At 44.5% G+C, this 19,683-nt stretch overlaps 6 protein-coding genes across 6 annotated transcripts; 2 read left to right on the top strand and 4 right to left on the bottom strand.

The window, feature by feature from the left end:
- Positions 1-230: 230 nt before the first annotated feature.
- VTP01DRAFT_7609 (uncharacterized protein) lies at positions 231-1,738 on the bottom strand (the record flags this gene model as incomplete). Its single annotated transcript, XM_069386639.1, has 2 exons — positions 231-884; positions 971-1,738. The coding sequence occupies 2 exons, from the start codon at positions 1,736-1,738 to the stop codon at positions 231-233; spliced, it is 1,422 nt and encodes a 473-aa protein (XP_069242074.1).
- Positions 1,739-2,116: 378 nt separating this feature from the next.
- Positions 2,117-3,922, top strand: VTP01DRAFT_7608 (uncharacterized protein; the record flags this gene model as incomplete). Its single annotated transcript, XM_069386638.1, has 7 exons — positions 2,117-2,315; positions 2,382-2,660; positions 2,722-3,003; positions 3,073-3,366; positions 3,420-3,519; positions 3,569-3,692; positions 3,824-3,922. The coding sequence occupies 7 exons, from the start codon at positions 2,117-2,119 to the stop codon at positions 3,920-3,922; spliced, it is 1,377 nt and encodes a 458-aa protein (XP_069242073.1).
- A 2,283-nt stretch (positions 3,923-6,205) lies between these two features.
- On the top strand, positions 6,206-11,671 carry VTP01DRAFT_7607 (uncharacterized protein; the record flags this gene model as incomplete). Its single annotated transcript, XM_069386637.1, has 11 exons — positions 6,206-6,263; positions 6,331-6,573; positions 6,639-6,673; positions 6,729-7,004; positions 7,055-7,185; positions 7,242-7,434; positions 7,489-10,986; positions 11,046-11,155; positions 11,214-11,300; positions 11,359-11,467; positions 11,534-11,671. 11 exons carry the CDS (start codon positions 6,206-6,208, stop codon positions 11,669-11,671), a joined length of 4,878 nt encoding a protein of 1,625 aa, XP_069242072.1.
- Positions 11,672-12,260: 589 nt separating this feature from the next.
- Positions 12,261-14,500, bottom strand: VTP01DRAFT_7606 (uncharacterized protein; the record flags this gene model as incomplete). The annotated part of the gene is made up of 2 exons (XM_069386636.1): positions 12,261-14,137; positions 14,200-14,500. 2 exons carry the CDS (start codon positions 14,498-14,500, stop codon positions 12,261-12,263), a joined length of 2,178 nt encoding a protein of 725 aa, XP_069242071.1.
- Positions 14,501-15,195: 695 nt separating this feature from the next.
- VTP01DRAFT_7605 (uncharacterized protein) lies at positions 15,196-16,832 on the bottom strand (the record flags this gene model as incomplete). Its single annotated transcript, XM_069386635.1, has 5 exons — positions 15,196-15,357; positions 15,416-15,856; positions 15,927-16,023; positions 16,085-16,593; positions 16,668-16,832. The coding sequence occupies 5 exons, from the start codon at positions 16,830-16,832 to the stop codon at positions 15,196-15,198; spliced, it is 1,374 nt and encodes a 457-aa protein (XP_069242070.1).
- Positions 16,833-17,879: 1,047 nt separating this feature from the next.
- VTP01DRAFT_7604 (uncharacterized protein) lies at positions 17,880-19,273 on the bottom strand (the record flags this gene model as incomplete). The annotated part of the gene is made up of 3 exons (XM_069386634.1): positions 17,880-18,056; positions 18,110-18,993; positions 19,048-19,273. 3 exons carry the CDS (start codon positions 19,271-19,273, stop codon positions 17,880-17,882), a joined length of 1,287 nt encoding a protein of 428 aa, XP_069242069.1.
- Between the last annotated feature and the right edge of the window lie 410 nt (positions 19,274-19,683).

Raw genomic sequence — 19,683 nt, 5'->3', positions numbered from 1 at the left:
TCGGAGTTTGAATGTGAGCACCTCGTCACCTCTCAAAAAACCTCCAGGGCCGTGGAGGGGGGGGTCCAAGAAGGGGGTGGCTGAAAAGTATGGTGGCCTGCTAACATTCGACCACCCCTTTTTGGACGAACGTTAAACTTCGCACCGATCGAAATTTGCGTTGATGATACGCCGTAGTAATGATGTTTTTAAAGGACGGGCTGACCAGAATTATTCGTCCAAGACGCAGATCATATCGCGTGTGTATCTTGTCTTTCGCTGCTTATTGCGCGAACTAAGATATGCCGACCCTCACTGATTCGAGACCGAACGATACCATCCAGGGTCTTACTGCAGCGAACGTGAGCTCCACAACTGGTCGAGACGCAGAGGTACTCCTTATTCCGAAACGTCCCAAATCCATTGGACGTAAAACGGTATTGGCGACCGGGTTCCATAACGTTGTAGTCAGCTTGAAAGGTTGTCATGTTCACCGATTCATTGAGATGGAGCACGTCGTCCCTAACATGCTGGGTACTACGCACTGTTTCCCCATGATCCACAACCTCCAGAAGTTGAACACCATCAATAATCTGTCCGTGTTTGAGCTGACCCTCACACCAACCTAGAGTGATATTCTCTTGTGTTGTGAAACCGAGGAGCCCAAAGCTTAATACGGGCCTATCCTTGATGAAGTACTTGGAAGGCACCAAGGAGTTTCCTGGGCCAGGTACAAAGGTCATAGATGTGCATCCTTGCGCCCGAAAGTACCGCGATTGTCGAACTGTGGTATACTCGTTATTGACCAAGCGAACGACGAAATAATGCATCGGACGGTCATTGAAGGCAAAGTTCGCAAGGATGCTTCGAACATGCTGTTCCGAAATGTTACCCTTCACGAGACCCTGCATTGTTTAGTCAAGGAGTTCCACCAATGACAGTACGCGAAAGTCTCGTATAAAGCCATGGTTGAACGAATCCTTCCACAGACCGATTTCCAGTGGGTTTCGAAGCTGATTTGGTAAGTCAAACAGCCTGACATTTTATGAACCAAGTCATTCATAAGTACCACGTAGTCGTCCAGTGAAAAGAGCTCTGTACCATAAACCGTAATTTCAAATCGAGTCATGCCGGTATCCTTGTATCGCAACAGCTTCTGAGTGAATCGTTGGTTCCGGTTCGCAATAAAATTCGACAGTTGCGATCCAATACGTGAACGAGCTTCGGTAGATTCTATCATCTGGACAAACTTGTTGTAAATCTTGGCCCGAAGATCCACAACGGTCGCCCCAGTTGTCTGACATAGCCACGAGATACAGTGGTCACCGACCTGGTTACGATCAGATACAATATCCTTTGGTTCCACCTCGAGGACTTGGGTGATATAACTCTCGATTATATCCCGAGTGGATACCAGAGCGCAGTCGACCGAGATATCGAGATCATGCATGATAATAAGGTTGTCATACAACTCTCGATGGATACTACGAAGAAGACGGAGCGTCATTTCCAGCGTGATTTCATCATATGACACCTTGATCTGTATGAAATCCTTCACGTAGTCCCAACCAGGCTCGAAGTTCAGCTGATCTGCCTTAATCGCGTGAAATTCGTCCGGTATGACGCTGTCGTCGGGGCATCGACCGCTGCAAACGTACATCACGACAAACATCGCTGGGTCCAAGTATCGCGAGAATGCCGCCCGGATTCTCTGAACGTATGACCCGATCTCGTTACCATTCTTCGCCAGGTAATACATCGTTGTGCACCAAAACACAACGTTAAAAACGAAGATGTCCGTGAAGTCGGACCATCCCTCGTACGTCCGGTAGCATGTTAGACAAAATTTACCCCGTAAATGTTACTAAGGTACTCTGATTGACTCTGGAAGAAATGTACTACGGGTGCAACGGACGAAGACATTCTTTGGACTTTGGACACGTTTGTCCAGAATGTTACGAACATCTAAAATTTCGTTTTAAAAGGTCGCCTAAGAACGTTTCCGCGATGCAAGTCGGGTCTCGTACTCGTCAACCAGTGAGTTGTCAGCAAAATCGTCGGCAGAGATCCACTGGTCGTCTTTCGCTGTATAACCAGCCCAACGCACACGATATTGGCGGGCATGCTTGGGACCTCGATGGTTGACTATATGACTAACCTCATAATGGTTCGCAGGGATCCCCTCCTCATCATGGCTGTCCTTATACTCCAACAAGTGCCTGGTCTGTTCACTCAGCGACAACGACAAGAACTGTTCTTGCAATGCTCGCATCGATTCCGCATCTTGGACCTTATCGGATATCGTGCTATCCACCACATCGTCATGAAGTCCCACGGTTGACAGTCCATCGTTTCCAAAGTCAAAACCATCCTGTAACCAAAACGTATGGGTCGCACTTGAGCTAACACCACCCAACGACACAAAGCGTTTGATACCATAACCAAGCAACAAGCCCTATGCATGTTCTATTGCATTGAATATAATAGCGATAACGCGGAAATTTGCAGACAGAAGATTGAAAGCACGGATGATCTCGAGCTGTGCTATCTCGATGATCCTGCCGAACCGGTCTTAATGTGTAAAACACGCATTCACAGCAATCCATTAAAATATCAGTCATACCAATGCAACTTGTCGCTGCCGGAAACTGAAGAAACTTATGGAAATAATATCAAACTGAGTAAGTAGTGCTTTTAAGTAACTTTAATATCACTTGTCTTTTGATCATGTGCGCCTATTAGAGACCAAAGCCCAAGTTGTTCAGTTCCTGAACGCTGTTTATAATAGCAGGGACCCTAGCAACAGCGAGGTGTACTCCCGGCAAGATGTCACTATGAAGCAAATCCTGAATGTCGTTTGGCGATATACAAACCTTTATGATGACAAATCGCTCTTTTCTTTCGCGAAGTGGTGTAATCACCAACAACTTGATTTCTTAAATGCGTCGACCAAGCGGAGAAAGAGCGACAGTGGTGATCGACAATCGGTCAGATCCCTTTTCGTGTTAAAATCTTCATACCATCGTAAGCTCAGTTCATATTTTTCATGCCTAATTATTACTTGCTCATTCGTTCTATATTCAATATCTGTAGCTGACGTTGTTAAAAATATACCAGCCGTGTTGCCAAGACATCAAAACGAGATCCAGGAACTTAAGGCTGCCCACTATACAGTAATAGGGTATGCAAGAAAGTCCAACACACCTGACACACTCGAAAACCGTGTTGGCCTCCTACGGTCCATGTGTGCGCACCTGAAAGAGCGATCGTTAGTGGATGAAGTATATGCTTCTGCGTGCTGTCAGGCAAACGATCCGATTATACATCGTGACCAACAAAAGCATCCAGCACTAGAACAGCTTAATGATGCTACGGGCGACATGCAAGGTAATCGCTAGGTGATGAATAGATAATCTCTCAAATTGACCTTTTTTTGCTAGACATGTTAACATACATTGCTGACAAGGAGAAAGTTTGCTTGGTCATTTTAGACCATCCGGGGTTGACAGCCAATTGCCAAGACCTTGAAAAATTCCTTCGGTAATAACTCGAATAAATAATGCGAGTATCTCATTGACTTAAGTGATAGGGAATATCGACAAATCAAGAGGCTTATTGTTGACAAACTTCCTTTTACAAACGAAATTGACAGTTACGATTGTCTGCAACTCGTGGAAAACAAGAACCAATTACAGGAATTCTCATGTCGAAAGGTAAATAATCAACGAAGCAAAAAATAAATACGTCTATTACGAGTGTACTTTGGGTTCAAAATGAGCAGGGTACATATGATACTTCAGTGGGTTGGAACGAATGGTGGTGATGTAACATAAAATTGGTTCAGTACTTTTGGGAAAAAGTGTACTGGGATTTCGATCACCGAAAATCGCAAGGAACACATCTGGCCATTCAAATGTTAAAACGGAACTTTATTAGTTTATGAAGTGCTTTTAGCGATCGCCTACGCTCCCCACACTGACTCACTACGCCCTTTGACTTAATCTAAGCCTGTGTAGTAACTCATTTGGCCTTCATAAACCTCCATTCTCCGGCGGTTTTGCACAACGCCGTTGAATTCCAGTTTATTCAGAGAGGCGCTCGCCTGATCCCAAGCTGGAGGAATATGACATATGTATAGAACTTGCAGTTTCTCTTCACCTCTCGCTTGCTTTTAACAAAGAGTTGAAAGGTTCGTTTTTTCCCATTCTCTCTACCTGTATAGAGTGAAACAGCTTGACAATTTTTCATTAAACTCATGACTATACATGATTGAAAAGATGTCTCTGTCCTCTTAAGATGCGTTTGCTTCCGCAAAAACGCTAGCTGTGCACTGGAACTATTTTCTCATTTATTCCTGTTAATTAAAGGCATGTACATAGCGTTACACATATAATGAATGGCCCTGCCAGGGAGTTCCATTCATCATAGAGAAGATATTTAATATCGCATATATATTGCTTCAGATGCGTAATTCGTAAGTATCTGGAATTTGCTTCCAATTGTATACACCTTGCAAAGGCAAGCGTTCAAAAAAAAAACACTATAGACAACACTGGTGTCAGCAAGGACAGGTGTACCCATAATGGTTGTTATTGACAAGAACACCGTCGGTGCAGATGGACTATACAGATTCAGCAGCGTCAAAGCTAACGATAACAGAGTTGGGGTTTGGTGACTCCAAGTAAAACCCACGACCGAAGGATATTGCTCGGCTAGCGCTGAAAGGAGAACTTCTGGACCACAACGAGAGTGGGATAGGTTGAAAGCAGGATCTTTTTCGTCATTGGAACGAATCCAAATACATTATATTCTGTGCTGTTTCTGGGCTGGCTTTGCTTCTTTATCTTCGAAGGCGATTACGTCTTCATTCTCACGGTTCTCGCGTAAGCGGAAAATTGAAGCCAATATTTCGAGGGATGAGAGCTGTCGCTAGGCGCTGCTATAGATTTAATAGTGTCACCTGGTGGGTTTGACATATCAATAGGCTCTAAACTTATTCAGGCGATGGACGAAGAGCTCCATCAGAGATAAATAAACAACTTAACAAACTTGTAAAGATTTCTCTTTTTTTTTCCAGAGTTATGGCTCGGCGAAAGCCTCTGTCATAATGACCTGGGATAGGGCTTAACAGAAAGTATGCTTCGCAATGTCCATTCGCCATGTATTTTGCATTGCATTTGTCCAAAATATAGTGAAAGCAATGTCCATAATTTTGATCCTTACCTAAGCGCAAAGTTGGTTTCAAAGTCCTGTCCGAGCCCGTTGTATATATATACATATATATATATATTATATCTGTATAGACGTTACAGGATCAGTATCTAATCCAAGTTACAAACATGAAGATAAGAAAATCGAAATCGAAGATATTTTCTTATATAAACATTTGATTGAGCCCCCGTGCTACTTCATGATATATTATTAACTTCATGACAGATTGCCGATGCTGCCTTAGCACCGTTGAAACGCGTTTCATTGTTTACAAAAACATTATTCGATATGAACTTCCTACTTGACGTGGTGATACATGAGACTTGCGCTCGCGTTTCATGATTATTGCTGCTTTCAACAAGAGCAAATTGTCAGATGCAGCAGCAACTCTAGCCTTGTCTGCCTCGACATCTGTCATCTCTACAACCAATTCCCGAAGCTATAATGTAGAAGATGTTACGTCATCTGTCCTTCACTCACTACTCTGCATAATTCTTCCTGGTTAAGGTGCGTTTTGGACATCAAATGCTGACTCAGGGACAGGAGTTGCCAAAGGTTGCACAGGCTTTCATTTACCGACTTTGCTGTTCTGCTTAAGAAGCATGTCTGCAAGAAGAGCTGCATCCTTTTTTCAGACACTTGGTTGCTCCTTCCTAGCTTATTTGTCTCGTCTTGAAGACTAAGCACAGAGAGGAAAGATACCAAGTGATATACAAGCATCCGTTCTTCACTGTCTCAGCTGTTCAACGCAGTGGATACTACCTACGTTAGGCAGAACCAAAGTCGAGTTTGTCAAACGGTCCATTGTCATCCAAAGGTTACAAATTACCGAAACAGCATCCCTCTAAGCTGCCAGCAGTTTCTTGTCGGCAACTTGGTAAACGCAAGCAACATACGTCGAGGGCACTGCACAGCCGGAACTAATAGATGCTGATCAACAGTTCCCTGAAGACGTGGCCAGACTCCAATCTGAACCGTTTTCTTATTCACCAACAACAATCACTTGTACACGGCAATGAGTGGCGCTGGAAACATCAAAGTAGTCGTGCGATGTCGTCCCCTGAACTCGAGAGGTAATATACAGAGCATCCTTGCTATGTGTACTGCCTTATTCCGTTGCTCAACTGTACGCTGGAAAAGAACTTGCACGAGGGGCGACCTGTCTGATCCGCATGGAGGGCAACCAGACTATCCTTAGTCGGCCACCAGAAAGTCGAACAGGCAAAGATTCAGAGGATCACAAAGCGTTCACGTTCGACAAGTCTTACTGGTCAGCCGACAAGAACGATCCGAATTATGCATCTCAGGAAACAGTATATAACGATTTAGGAGAGGACCTTTTAAATCATGCCTTTGATGGATATAATTGCTGCATTTTTGCTTGTAAGTCTGCATTAATACATCTGAAACTTCAAAATCTATTTCTTTTTCTGACTAGTCTTTTTCAGATGGTCAAACAGGAGCAGGCAAATCCTATTCCATGGTAAGTCCATTCTGACTGTGGACCATTTCTTTCCGCTGATACGAAATTCTTAAAGATGGGTTATGGTGAAGATCATGGTATTACCCCACGCACATGTTCAGAATTGTTCGAACGAATTAAAAGGAATACCGATCCCAACCTCACGTACCGGGTCGAAGTGTCCTACATTGAAATCTACAATGAAAAAGTACGAGACCTTCTGAATCCCAAGAACAAGAGCAACCTCAAAGTTCGTGAGCATCCTAGTCTAGGCCCATATGTTGAGGATCTCTCTCGTTTAGCTGTTTCCTCCTTCGATGATATTGACCGGTATATGGATGAAGGCAATAAGGTCGGTAAAATATTATACGTTTAGAGTATACAATCTTACGTAAATTCCAGGCAAGGACTGTTGCAGCTACGAACATGAATGAGACTTCCTCGCGCTCCCACGCAGTCTTCACGCTTTATCTAACTCAGAAACGGATGGATGAACTGACGAAGCTTGAGACTGAAAAGGTTGCCAGAATCAGGTGCGGTCGTAAATACTCCTATGTTTCTATGCATGGGTACTGAGTTTGTACAACAGTCTGGTTGATTTAGCTGGCAGTGAACGTGCAAACAGTACTGGCGCTACAGGTGCTCGCCTAAAGGAAGGTGCAAATATCAATCGTTCTCTGACAACTCTGGGAAAGGTCATTGCTGGTTTGGCAGAACAATCCATGAACGAAGGAAAAAAGGGCAGAAAAGCAAAGGAAGCTTTCATTCCTTACCGAGACTCGGTAAGCATAGAGTTATTATGCCAAAAATGCAAACATCTGATAAAATATCGTTAGGTCTTGACATGGTTGCTAAAAGATTCTTTGGGTGGCAACTCCAAGACTGCAATGATCGCTGCAGTTTCGCCAGCTGACTACGATGAGACGCTCAGTACGCTTCGATATGCCGATCAGGCCAAGAAAATCAAAAACAAGGCGGTCGTTAACGAAGATCCGAATGCTAAACTTATCCGCGAGCTTAAGGACGAGCTGGAGCTTCTACGTGACAGATTGCGAACTTACGCACCTGAGGAAGTGGAGCAACTTACTGCCAACAGCGCATACAAATCATCCAACAGTTCTGGAAGCGTCCGACATTCCATACCAGTTCCGTCCAAATCGACGTTGAACAAAGCCATGGAATTCGAGATTACAGATAGCAACGGCATGACGAGAAAAATGAACCGACAAGAAATCATTGAACAACTCCAGAGCTCCGAAAAATTGCTAGCTAACCTAAACGAAACATGGGAAGAGAAGCTCAAAAAAACCGAAGAAATACAAAGAGAACGCGAAAGAGCTCTGGAAGAACTTGGCATTGCAGTCCACAAGAACAATGTTGGTGTCTATGCGCCTAAAAAGATGCCACATTTAGTGAACTTGAACGAAGATCCGCTCATGTCTGAATGCCTGATGTATCAGATCAAACCGGGGACCACCAGAGTTGGAAGACAAGAAAGCTCGATCCAAGCAGATATTCGTCTGTCTGGCTCAAACATTTTAGACGAACACTGCTGGTTTGAGAATAATAATGGTACTGTTACCATCCATCCCAAAGCCGACTCGGTAACTATGGTGAATGGCATGCGTATCACAGAGCCGCGAAGATTACGAAGTGGATATCGAATTATCCTTGGAGATTACCACATTTTCCGTTTCAACAATCCAGAAGAAGTTAGACGAGAACGCGGTTTACAAAAGGTGGCCGCTGAAAAAGCTATGGGCAATACCTCTGCGGCGGACGACGATGAAAGACCAGAGTCGCCTACTGAAAGCAACAGTATGATCGGCTCAGAAGTAATTGACTGGAACTATGCCAGACGAGAAGCTGTTCTGAATTATTACGCGAACGAGGCAAATTTCGGTGGCATGAAAGATGAAGATCTAGAGAAACTTTACGACGATATCACCCGCATTCGCAACTCAAGACGGACGAGATCAGAGAGTAGAAATGAAAATGATGACGATGACTCCTCCAGAGAGTCATTTCGAAACTCCTCATCAGCGACGATGATCGAAGATGGATTAGAAAGTATATGCACAGAGACGACGTTCGTGCACAGCGAGCTCGAGGAGCGATATCGCGTCGAGAAGGAAAAACTGCAGAAAGAGTTTGATAATCAGAAACGCCTTTACGAAGCCAAAATCAACCGCATGTCACGACAATTCTCGCAGCAAATAGGCGATTCATCCATGTTTTCAAACAAGCAGCAACAGTTAATTCAGAAAGTCGTCAAGAAATGGAAACAATTGCGATATGTTGCTATGGCTGAAGTTGTCTTGACCAATGCAGTTATTCTCAAGGAAGCAAATATCATCAGTCGTGAACTTCACAAGGATGTTTTGTACCAGTTCACCGTAATTGAGGATGGTCAATTCTCAAATCCCACGTCTTACTGGGAAACAACTTCAGCATTGCAGCAATTCGAAACAGACGAGGATACGACGTTGATATCCACGCCAAAACCATGCATAGGAGTCCGAGTTATTGACAGAAAACATCAGTCTGTTTACGTTTGGTCCCTGGAGAAGTTAAAGCAGAGGTTGCACAAAATGCGCAACTTGTATAATTTTGTGGATCGTCCGATGTATCGCTCGCACTTCAACTGGGAGGACCCCTTTTTCGAAAACCCGTGCCCCAAATATACGTTTATCGGCAGCGCAGCAACATCCGTGCGCAATCTTGCCCTTCAACAACCATATGAAAGCTGCGTGGAAGTGATATGCCGATCGACCGGCCAAATCAAAGGAAAGCTGCGTGTGCTTATTTCACCAATCGCACGTGCCGCTCGAATAACCGGTCCTGAAGTGAGACAGCCATTTCTGGACCGAGACGCAGAAGAAACAGAAGACGATGGATGTCTTTTGGAGATCGGACAGCAACTCCTTTTTGAAGTACGACTGCTGCAACTCAGTGGAGTCAGCGAAAACGAATACAAGGACGTCCATGTCCAATTCCGGCTATCTTCATTTGGAGGTATATCTTCCCACTCGACATCTGAAAAGATTTTTGCAACGGATCCGGTCAGCGATTTCCAGAACGGCCCTATTGAACTGGAGCATAGCCAGACGCTTTCACTGGTCGTAACACAGAATGTACTTAATATACTACAGCACGGTATGATATCCTTCGAAATCTATGGATTGGCGCAACCTAGAGTTCTGTCACAATTTGAACGTTGGGATGACCAGCGCGAAAAACCTCGTCTGGCCGATCTGCTAGCTGCAAGCCACTACAATGGCAGTTCTGTGAACGGTAACCGTGCAGCATCCGACCAAACGTCTATCCACTCGATCCAAAGCATGAACGGCACTCTTGAAAGAAGGTCAGAGGAAGAACTTTTAGCTACTGAACGGCACGATGTTGTGGCATGGGTACAGGTTTGCGAACTATCACCTAATGGCGATTACAACCCAGTGCCAGTAACCGCACAGAATGCACTCGATCGCGGTGTCTTTACATTGCGTCAGGGCCTTCAGAGACGCATATGTCTTACATTATCACACACATCTGGACACCAGTTCGAATGGAACAGGGTGTCGAAGGCATCCATCGGAAGGATACGACTTCTGGATTCCAAAGGACGCATTGTTGATGCACCTCCACACGATGATATCCCCATCAAACTGCTGACTCAACAGACTGTCATATACAACAATGATGGAACTAGTCAACTTTGCGCGCAGGGCGCATGGGACAGCTCCCAGCACGAGTGTCTATTCTTGAACCGTATAACATCATCCAATAATCGGATCTTACTGAACCTCAAATGGGAGATTGAAGCCGAAAAGTGCTCAAAGCCTATCCAGTTCAATATGGATATTGCTGTGCAGATACAGGGTCGTGACAGCTCTGGAAGGTCCAGGCTACGAAAATTGCTGGGTTCAGATAAGCAATTACCGAAATGCAGTGCTGTTTTCCTTGTCAATCTCAGGCCGCCGATGACTCGAAGACTGAGTCAGCTCTGGAGACTGAACACTGCATCCAAATACGTTCGAGGCGAAGAATATCTGGGTTCATGGCGACCGCGCGGTGTGTCTCTCGTGAACGATTATAAGCATATACGCGAACGAATCAAACGAAAGGAGGACGTCGCGTTTACTGTGCAAGTTTTGACAGTTCGTACCGCTCACTCACAGATAAGCAATGGATCGATTAACAAGATCGAGAAAGAAACTGAAAGCACGGCTGTCAAGTCCCCACACAAGGATGATGATAATCTCACGGAGTCCCAGAAAGATCTAGCTCGCAGAGTTTTAGAGCTATGGCACCAGAAGTTGGGTACAGACAAAGAGGCGAGTTATTAATTCAACCTGATCTGTGGAGATAAGGCGACTAATACATGCCTGTCCAGATTGTCATAAGCCAAGATCCACCTATTCCTGGGATGCCGGACCTAGATACCCGTGTCGAACTTCGTGGAACCTCTAAATTGCTAGCAGAAGTGAAGCTAGTAGTGCAAACGTGAGTCAAGAATCAAAAAAAAAAAGGACAGGACGTGAAGCTGACGTACTCTGTACAGTGACAATGTTTCCAAACGAGGTTATCTAACATATCAAGAAAGTGCAGTTGATGACAAATGGGTGAAGCGTTGGTTCGTCATTCGGAGGTATAACATCACACGAAGCATTTTACCATGTTGGCATCTGATTCATGTACTTTTGTAGGCCATATATTTATATTTATAGCAATCATTCTGAGACTGATGAGCAAGGTGTCATCAACGTTTCTTCTGTACGCATAGACTACAATCGAGCTCTTGAACAAATGATACAGGTAACTATAAAATGACTAGCTTGTGTACGATATCCAAAAGCAAACTCACCGTACGAAATGGATCAGCGCACCAATGTCTTTGCGCTCTATACCAGCAACAATGCATATACTCTACAAGCAAGCTCCAGAGCAGAAATGATAGATTGGATTTCAAAGATTGACCAGATATTCCCTATCGACAAGCTGAAGAACGATTCTCTATAGTTCTACTATCCTTGGATACGCTATTCATTCCCTTCCATTCCCTTTCATTTCCCAAACAACTTCCGATTACTTCCATATGCTGCCACGCTCGTTACATACCCCATCCTCAATTCGTAAATATGCGTTGTATTATTTTGGCTGCTTACATATATGTGTTTGTCCTGTTTGTTATTTCATTTCATCGATATTTTGGTGCGAGAAAGAACCCCAACAGCATTAGTTGTATTCTACGATATCCCACTCGTTAACCAATGCAAATAAATAACTGTCAGCTTAAAATAATCTGGTAATAATAAAAGATGAATTCATAATGCCAAGAAGTTGTCACAGGTCGCTTTTGTACCATGGCAAACAAAGACATTATAACGGTCGAAGTTTATCCATCCTTGTGCGTGCTATAAATCTATGTACAAAGACAATAATGGCAAATAGATAAAGAACTAGCAAAGGACTCTCGCATGCCTTCATTCTCGCCATGGCATGTGATAGTGCAGATATAAAGGAGCAAAGATAATAGTATTAAATAATGATGCATAAGAATCCTAATAATCTAATAGTGTAATACGCATCCGCAAGACTATAATTTATTTCAATGCAAAGCTGAGTGGTAGTTTGGTGGCGGGAAAGGCGGGGACATTGGCGGTGTTGCTGGATCGTACATGGCTCTGGTGCCCATGTATACAGAAGAATGCTGTGGTTGGAAATGTTGATGTTGATGATGAAATTGATGCATGACGGGAGGTGACGTGGGAGGAGATAACGGATAAGTAGCCACCGCGGATGGTTGATGTGAGCGTCTAATAGCATTAAAGCTGCTGTTGTGATGCTGATGTTGATTATAGAATTGTTGCAAGTAAAGTTGCTTGAGTTGTTGCTCACGTTGATATGCTTGCATACGATCCCATTCTTGATGTAGTTCGGGCTGTTGGTGGTAAGGATAATAGTACTGACGTTGCTGTTGCCAATATTGTATATCAGGATTGCTCTTTGAGTGCTTAATTTTTTGACGAGCCGTGGAAGTTGACACACTTCTTTGAGGACGGATGGCGGGTGATGAAAGAGAGCCGTTGTCGTTGTTGTTATTATTGCTGACAGTATTGCCGCTGTTATCACGACGTATACTAGTAGCTTTTTTCTTCTTCTTTTTCAAGTTTGGTAACGAGCGCGAATGTCGCATGCTGCGACGTTTCTCGCTGTTTATATCGGTAGCTTTGGGTATATGTAAGTCACCAGAATCTTTCTTTTCGACGGCAGTGCTGGCCGTAGTAGCAGTTGAATTTGGACCGGTGGCAGCACCAGAGACGCCAATTGTGATATTACTCTCGCTGCTAACACTCGCATTATCCTCTTGATCGGCATCATCATCTGCATCTGTGGTGATTGGTGAGGTCGACTCAGGATCTTTAGGTACAGAGGTAAGGCGTTCCTTTGCAATCCTTATATTTGATATATCACTGCTAGAATGATGGGCAGATGAGACAGACGATGTGGATGAACTTGAGCGAGGTGCTGGAGTGCTCGCAGCAGAGCCAGCAGAGGACAATGCAGGCGACGTGGGCACTGACTGCTTAGATCGCGTCTTTGTCTCGGCGGATACGGTAGGTATAGGCATCGGAGGCTGTGTAGGCTGCATAGGCATATGTGGAGGAACAGGAGGAACGGTCGGTGCTGTGGCAAAAGCAGCCTGCATCATCATCATGTCATGTGGAGGAGCTGGAGGGTGTGTTACGGGCATCATATAAGGAGTACCATCCGCCGAGAGGGGCGGCATAGCAACGGCACCATAACCAGGCACCATTTGTTGCTGTTGTTGCTGTCGAATCGCTGCAATTTTGTACTGCTGTCTGTGTCTGTCCTTCATACGCTCTATCATATTCTGATTTAACTCGGCAAGCTCGGCCTCTGGATTGCTATTGACTCGCCAGCTATCGACTTTTCGCTTGACCATCAGTTTATGGTCAGGACCTCGACGTTCCATAATGGGCGCCATACCCTTGCCGATTGCTGGGATGTCCGGTTCATCGTCACTGCTTTCCTGGGACTTGTCTTCTTCTGAATCAGATACATCGGAATCTAGCACTTTTTGTGTCGTAACGGGTTCGGCGGAGGGTGATTTTGTTGAGGTATTTGACTGTAATGAGCTCCCTATGGCATTGGTAGTTGCAGACGAGGGTGCGGTGGAGCTGTTAAGAGGTTGAAGAAGAGATGCAAACATCGACCTGGATTCATACGCCGGCTGCTCCTGCAGCTCCTGCTTATCGTGAGTGGAGACTTTCAGGCTGGCAAGGTAACTACTGTAGATACTATCGGGACCAAACAGCGGATCATCGGATGCTGGCTTCGCTGCTGCAACGGTTATTGCCGGCATATTACTTGTTTTGGTCATGCTCGTGGTTGCCATGCTACCATGATTGTCCAAATGTTGTGACAGCGCCAATGTCAGTGACAGGTCGGTTTGCAAGTCGTCTATGGAAAGAGTCAGTACGATAAACTGTTTTCTTTTTTTTACATATATCTACAATACATACCCCTTTTGTTGACTTTTGCTGTATCAAGCTCTGAGAAAATGTCATCGAAGAGACCCGACCCAGCGGCTTGTTGTGCAGATGCACTGCTGATGTTGACGGTGCTGTTCGTAGGCTTTACGGATAAATGAGGAGCAGAATTGGCTATCGCTGCTGAAGGAGCTGCGCTGGGCGACTCGAAATCCAGCTTCAGTGTCAAGGGCTCTAGCTTAGGTACAGAAAAAGCTACTGCTGGTTCCTGCTGCTGGTTGGATTCCTTATTGCGCGAGCGCGACTTCTTTGTCAGGCTTTTGAAAAGACCCATGGCTGGCGGCAGCGAGGTAGTATCGTGATTATGTTGATAAGGAAAGGGAAGAAAAGAAAGAATTTGAAATGCTAATCGGGCGATTGAAGCAGCCCTTGTGCTGTGTGTATGTGTGTAGCACAAGATACTTTTGCGCGACCATCGAGAACCCGGACCAATTGTCGGATATTTGTTCGATTTGTTCTGTCACACCATGCTACAACAGAGCATCAAACGAAGTGTGTAAATTACATGCGGAAACACGGCGTGGCGCTAATATTTGCTGGATCTATTTTAGTGCAGTGTGTGCAATGATCATCAGGGGGATTGACACTACTGGCATGTTTGCTAACCTCAACAGATGAAAGCCTTCTCATATACAGTACAATATTGTTTCTGCAGCACGTTTTCGTCGACACATGAAAAAACTTCCGCACGCACCCCAAAAAAATTGACAACGGGCCAGAACCATCAGATGGCAATAGATCCATTGGTGTCTTAACAAATATCTTGCTACCAAGTACTAATGAACAAGATGCGCACTCAAGTCATACAAGTATATATTCGTGAAGAGTTCCAAAGACTTCAGACAATCGGTTTTGATCGGAGAGAAATACCAATCAGCTTCCTCTGATATTCCTTCAGTTTTGCAGGTGAGTATAGAACATTTACAGGAAATCGGGGATATATGAACACGAGTGAAAATGACTGAGCATTTAGACCTTGTAGTTTTCAGGCTTGATAGTTTCATGCAAATATTGCTTCTTGCCACTTCCATAGTCTCCAGCGACGTTACCGTTGCCACGGATTTTATACTTGTAGATAACAAGACCCTCCAATCCGACAGGGCCGCGGGCATGAGTCTTGTTCGTTGACACCTGTAGATGCGTAGTGATCAGCATACCTTTAACAGCTGCAAAATTGAAACCTACTTACGCCCACTTCAGCACCAAAACCATATCGGAAGCCGTCAGCGAAGCGAGTGCTTGCATTCCAGTAGCAGCCAGCGTCATCCACTCTGGTTATAAAGAAGTCAGCAGTCGCTTCATTCTCGGTAACGATAGCATCGGTATGTTTAGAACCGTGCTCGTTGATATGCTCGATTGCCTCGTTAACATCCTTGACAGACTTTACAGCCATAATATGGTCCAAGAATTCGGTATCAAAATCTTCGGGAGCAGCAGGAACGATTTTCTCGTGCAAGTGTTTTGGTATGACTGAGGAAGACAAGAGCGTAGATCGTGGGGCATCCAGGCACTTGAGAGTTACACCTGCTTCAAGCAATGCATGGGCCACTGTCGGGAAAGCATCACTCTGAAGCAAATCCTCGTGAACGAGCAATGTTTCTGCAGCGTTGCAAGCTGCAGGATAGTTTGTCTAATTACATAAACTCTGAGCAAACACTCTACTCTCTTCTGCAAGCGGCTTAGTGGGTTCTATACGATACCTTTGCATCCACGGCAATTCTGGTTGCTTTGCTGATGTCGGCATCCTTATCGATGTAGACTGCACAGATACCGTCAGCATGTCCAAGAACCGGGATTCTAAATTATACAATTTAGTAAGATCCATGAACATGTACAATGTGAAATGTATCTGCCTTACCGTGTGTTGTTTTGAATGTAGCGCACAAGACTGTTGCTTCCACGGGGAACAACAAGATCGATGTATCGATCAAGATCGAGCAAGGCATTGATATCTTCTCTTGTCTCGACGATTTGCACAGCTTCCTTTGGAATACCATTGGAACTGGGCAAGCTTGCCAATGCATCCTGGATGACCTTTGCCAGAACAGCGTTCGTTTGTGTAGCCTCCTTTCCACCCTTTAGGATGACTGCATTGCCAGATTTTAGGGCCAGGCACGAAATGTTGACGACAACCTCTGGTCGTGCTTCGAAAATGGTCAGGAGCACGCCAACAGGAACAGTAACTCGGTACATTTCTAAATCATGATCGAGCTTCGTTGCCAGCGTCACCTTTTTCGTAGGATCAGGCAACTTTGCAATATCGCTGACGCCAGAAAGGATGGTATCAAACTTGTCACCGTTGCAAACATCCAAACGCTTAAACAACGATGCAGAAAGTTTACCAGCTTGCACTTGTTCCTCAGCAGCCTACATATACCCAAATTTTTAGCATTTATTCGCAGTCCTGTAAGCAAGAAACGCATGAAAAGCTATTTGGTTACCTTTTTATCCAGCCTATTTGCCTCGAAGATCTCGTCTTTGCGCTCTGCCAACATCTTCTGGATACGCAAAAGTGCCTCGTTCTTTTGTTCATTGGTAACTGACTGCATGCTCACAGAGGCCAGGCGTGCAGCACGAGCAAGATCTACTGCAGAGTTCGAGGTCATGGTATTAAAGTCAATTAAGCTTTGGAAGAAGCAGGAGCAGGTGCCGTTTGCCCTGATATTCAGATGGGCAGAGATCAGGACATCGGTGATGTAATTCATCTCCCAAATTGGGAAATGCCTTAATCTCATTCGATCGGACCTGGGGCATCTTGATTCCAGATACCCATATACTATACAGTTCACAATCTTATGCCGTTCACCATACCATTTGCTTGTTTTAATCCCTTCTACAGCCCAGCGCAAATTTATTTCGAGTAATAGTTGCTATCCAGAAATCAGTTATATGTTGAAAATGAGTGCTGTAAATAATGATTAACAGAAAATGTCCTTCGGTCGTGTCCCGTGAGAACGCGGAAAAGCAAGAATCGTTGTTCAATGTCCGTTCAACAATAGTGGCTACGGCATGGTTAATGGTTACCACCACTTCCTTTACGTGGGATGGTGTGTAAGCAGATATTCCTCGAAACCTGCGCAGCTAGCATCTAGAGCAGCACAAAAATAACCTAACAAACGATCGAACGAACGAGCTTCCACAATCATGCACATCCACAGCAGCACAGTACTGCACATAGTACTGAAACTAGAAGTGAACAGCCTAAGTTGAATATACTGCATCAACAAAAGCCGCGTAGGACAGGTCAAGTCCCCAACAGAAACACTTTATTGTTAACAAATATATCGACTAGTAAAATTCGCAGGTTTAGAGGAAACGTCAAGGCGACGAGAGCGCTCCACAGCGACGAAATAACCTTGATTGAACTTCCATCTGGCAATCATCTTTCCACTTGCGTCTATTTATCCCGAAAAGGACTATAAAGCTTTTAACTTGCAAATGCCTGTCAAATCAACAAAATGATATAAATGGAAACTGGCGCTTTATTCCAACATTGGAGTAATGCCATTTTTGATGAAGAGTCATGTATGCAAACCACCGAAAGAAAATAAAGAAAAGGTCAAGAAAAAATATATAGTAACAGGTTGTGAAATATACATGACATATGCGATGAGATATTCGAATGCAAATAGAGCGTATCTAAGCAAGGGTTACTATGATTGGCCATGCATCTTCAGCACAACATCGTTAAAACCTTTGATCTTTGCACATTCGCGTTTGACATTATCAGCACGCGGGGTATCCCATAGGCCGGCAGCGATCATCGTGCGAGAATAACGTAAGCAAACCTCTTCTCTGTAATAGTCATATAGCTTCTTGTTGTATTTACGCTTCGACCGTGATGTCAGTATAAAAATCCGCACTGAAGTTTACACGCGCTTACCTCCTTTGCTCTGGTTTCTTCCGGATAATGATGTGTTTGATGGATCAAAAAGTCACGAGGAAGAACCCAATAGTCGATACCAGCTAAATAGATCTCGTAGAGACAAGCAGCCTTGTTTGCACCGTATCCAATGAAACGCTCTTCGCACCACGGAGTACCTTCTTTCTTGAAGATAACATAGGGCTCGTACGAGTAGTTGTAGTCGACCACCTTGTATGGCTGCGTCGATCCGTACCATTTTTGATAATCGGTAGAACCGTGACCTCGCTTCCACGATCGATGGAACATGTCAATTTTATCAGCCTCGACAATACTCATCAATTCCTCCTTGGACTTGGGAAATTTTGTCCAGTCCTCTCCATCCTTCTCTTGAATGAATTCGAAAGCTGGTACGACAATGGCTCCGCGTCCGCTGCGTAACACATCCATGAGCTGGGGGTCCGCTTTCAAGGACTTTCGGAAATCAGTGCAAAGATAGAAATCGACGTCAAGCATCATGATATAATCCGTGCGAGCAAAGAACTTCGCAACATTTCGCCACATATTAAATTGACGATCGAATTTATCCACTACCAAGTGCAAGTCAACAAATCGTCGCATATCTGGGTTCTCGTCGTACAAGAGATGCAAATCCGTTAAGATCTGCTGCTTCGTGTCATCGTCGTTAACATGGATTGCAACCGATACTGGCCCTTTGTAGTGCGATGCAAGACGGCTCAGAACCTTGAATCGATTGTGCGTTACTAGCGTTGCAATGGTCACTTCTTCGTGATCAAATGTTTCCTCCGCCTTAAAATAATAGGGGATGACTTTGGACGGGCCCATGGCGTCAGCAAACACTTTTCCAAGTACTAGATCTTCAGAAAGCAATGTCTTGCTATCATCTTGAGAAGCTTCAGAAAATTTGTTCATTTCAAAGCTAAGACGCTAGTTCTTACCATTGCTCCACACGACTCGCTGATTGCCTTGGTAACGCTGCTGTAACTCGGCAACACCCATAGGCTGGACCTTTGTGTTGCTCCTGTTTGATAAAAATTTACCGGAATGTCCAGATGTTGAACGCGTTAATCCCAAAAGATGAGCCGTTGCATAGAATAATGAAACTACAATGTAGAGTACACCAATGGTCTTTAAGACTTTTGTAAGCGTCCGTTTTTCAGCCATGACAGTGAAAGGAATGGAGTGCACGATGCTGGTACGGTTGGAATTGAGGCAAACGTTGAGAAGAGGGAGGACGGCGAGAAGACTGGCGAAGGAGTGCAAAAGTTTTGTATAGAGTGGGAGGAGTGCTGCCAACAACCACTGTTTCCAGGGGAAAATTGCTGCACTTCCTCGGATTTGGTGGGCCAGCCCTCCAATCGCTCGGATTCTTTCCGCTCTATTGCTGTCTTACTTTTTCTGTGACGATCCCCGATTTCTTCGCCGAGGGACGAGATTTTCAACGAAGCAGAAAAAGGTAAAGGCGGATCAGGAAAATGGGATAAGCAATAAACATCATTATAGTACATGTAATTCAAGCATTAAGACACTAAACAGCGCGTCGTTCGAAAGCATCTGTCGATAATTTTGTCCAT

This window comes from Rhizomucor pusillus (genome assembly GCF_041956525.1).
Source record: "Rhizomucor pusillus strain CBS 183.67 unplaced genomic scaffold VTP01scaffold_4, whole genome shotgun sequence".
Classification (NCBI taxonomy): domain Eukaryota; kingdom Fungi; phylum Mucoromycota; class Mucoromycetes; order Mucorales; family Lichtheimiaceae; genus Rhizomucor; species Rhizomucor pusillus.
Note: the sequence above shows the minus strand (reverse complement) of the source record. Positions and strands in the feature narration are given on the sequence as shown.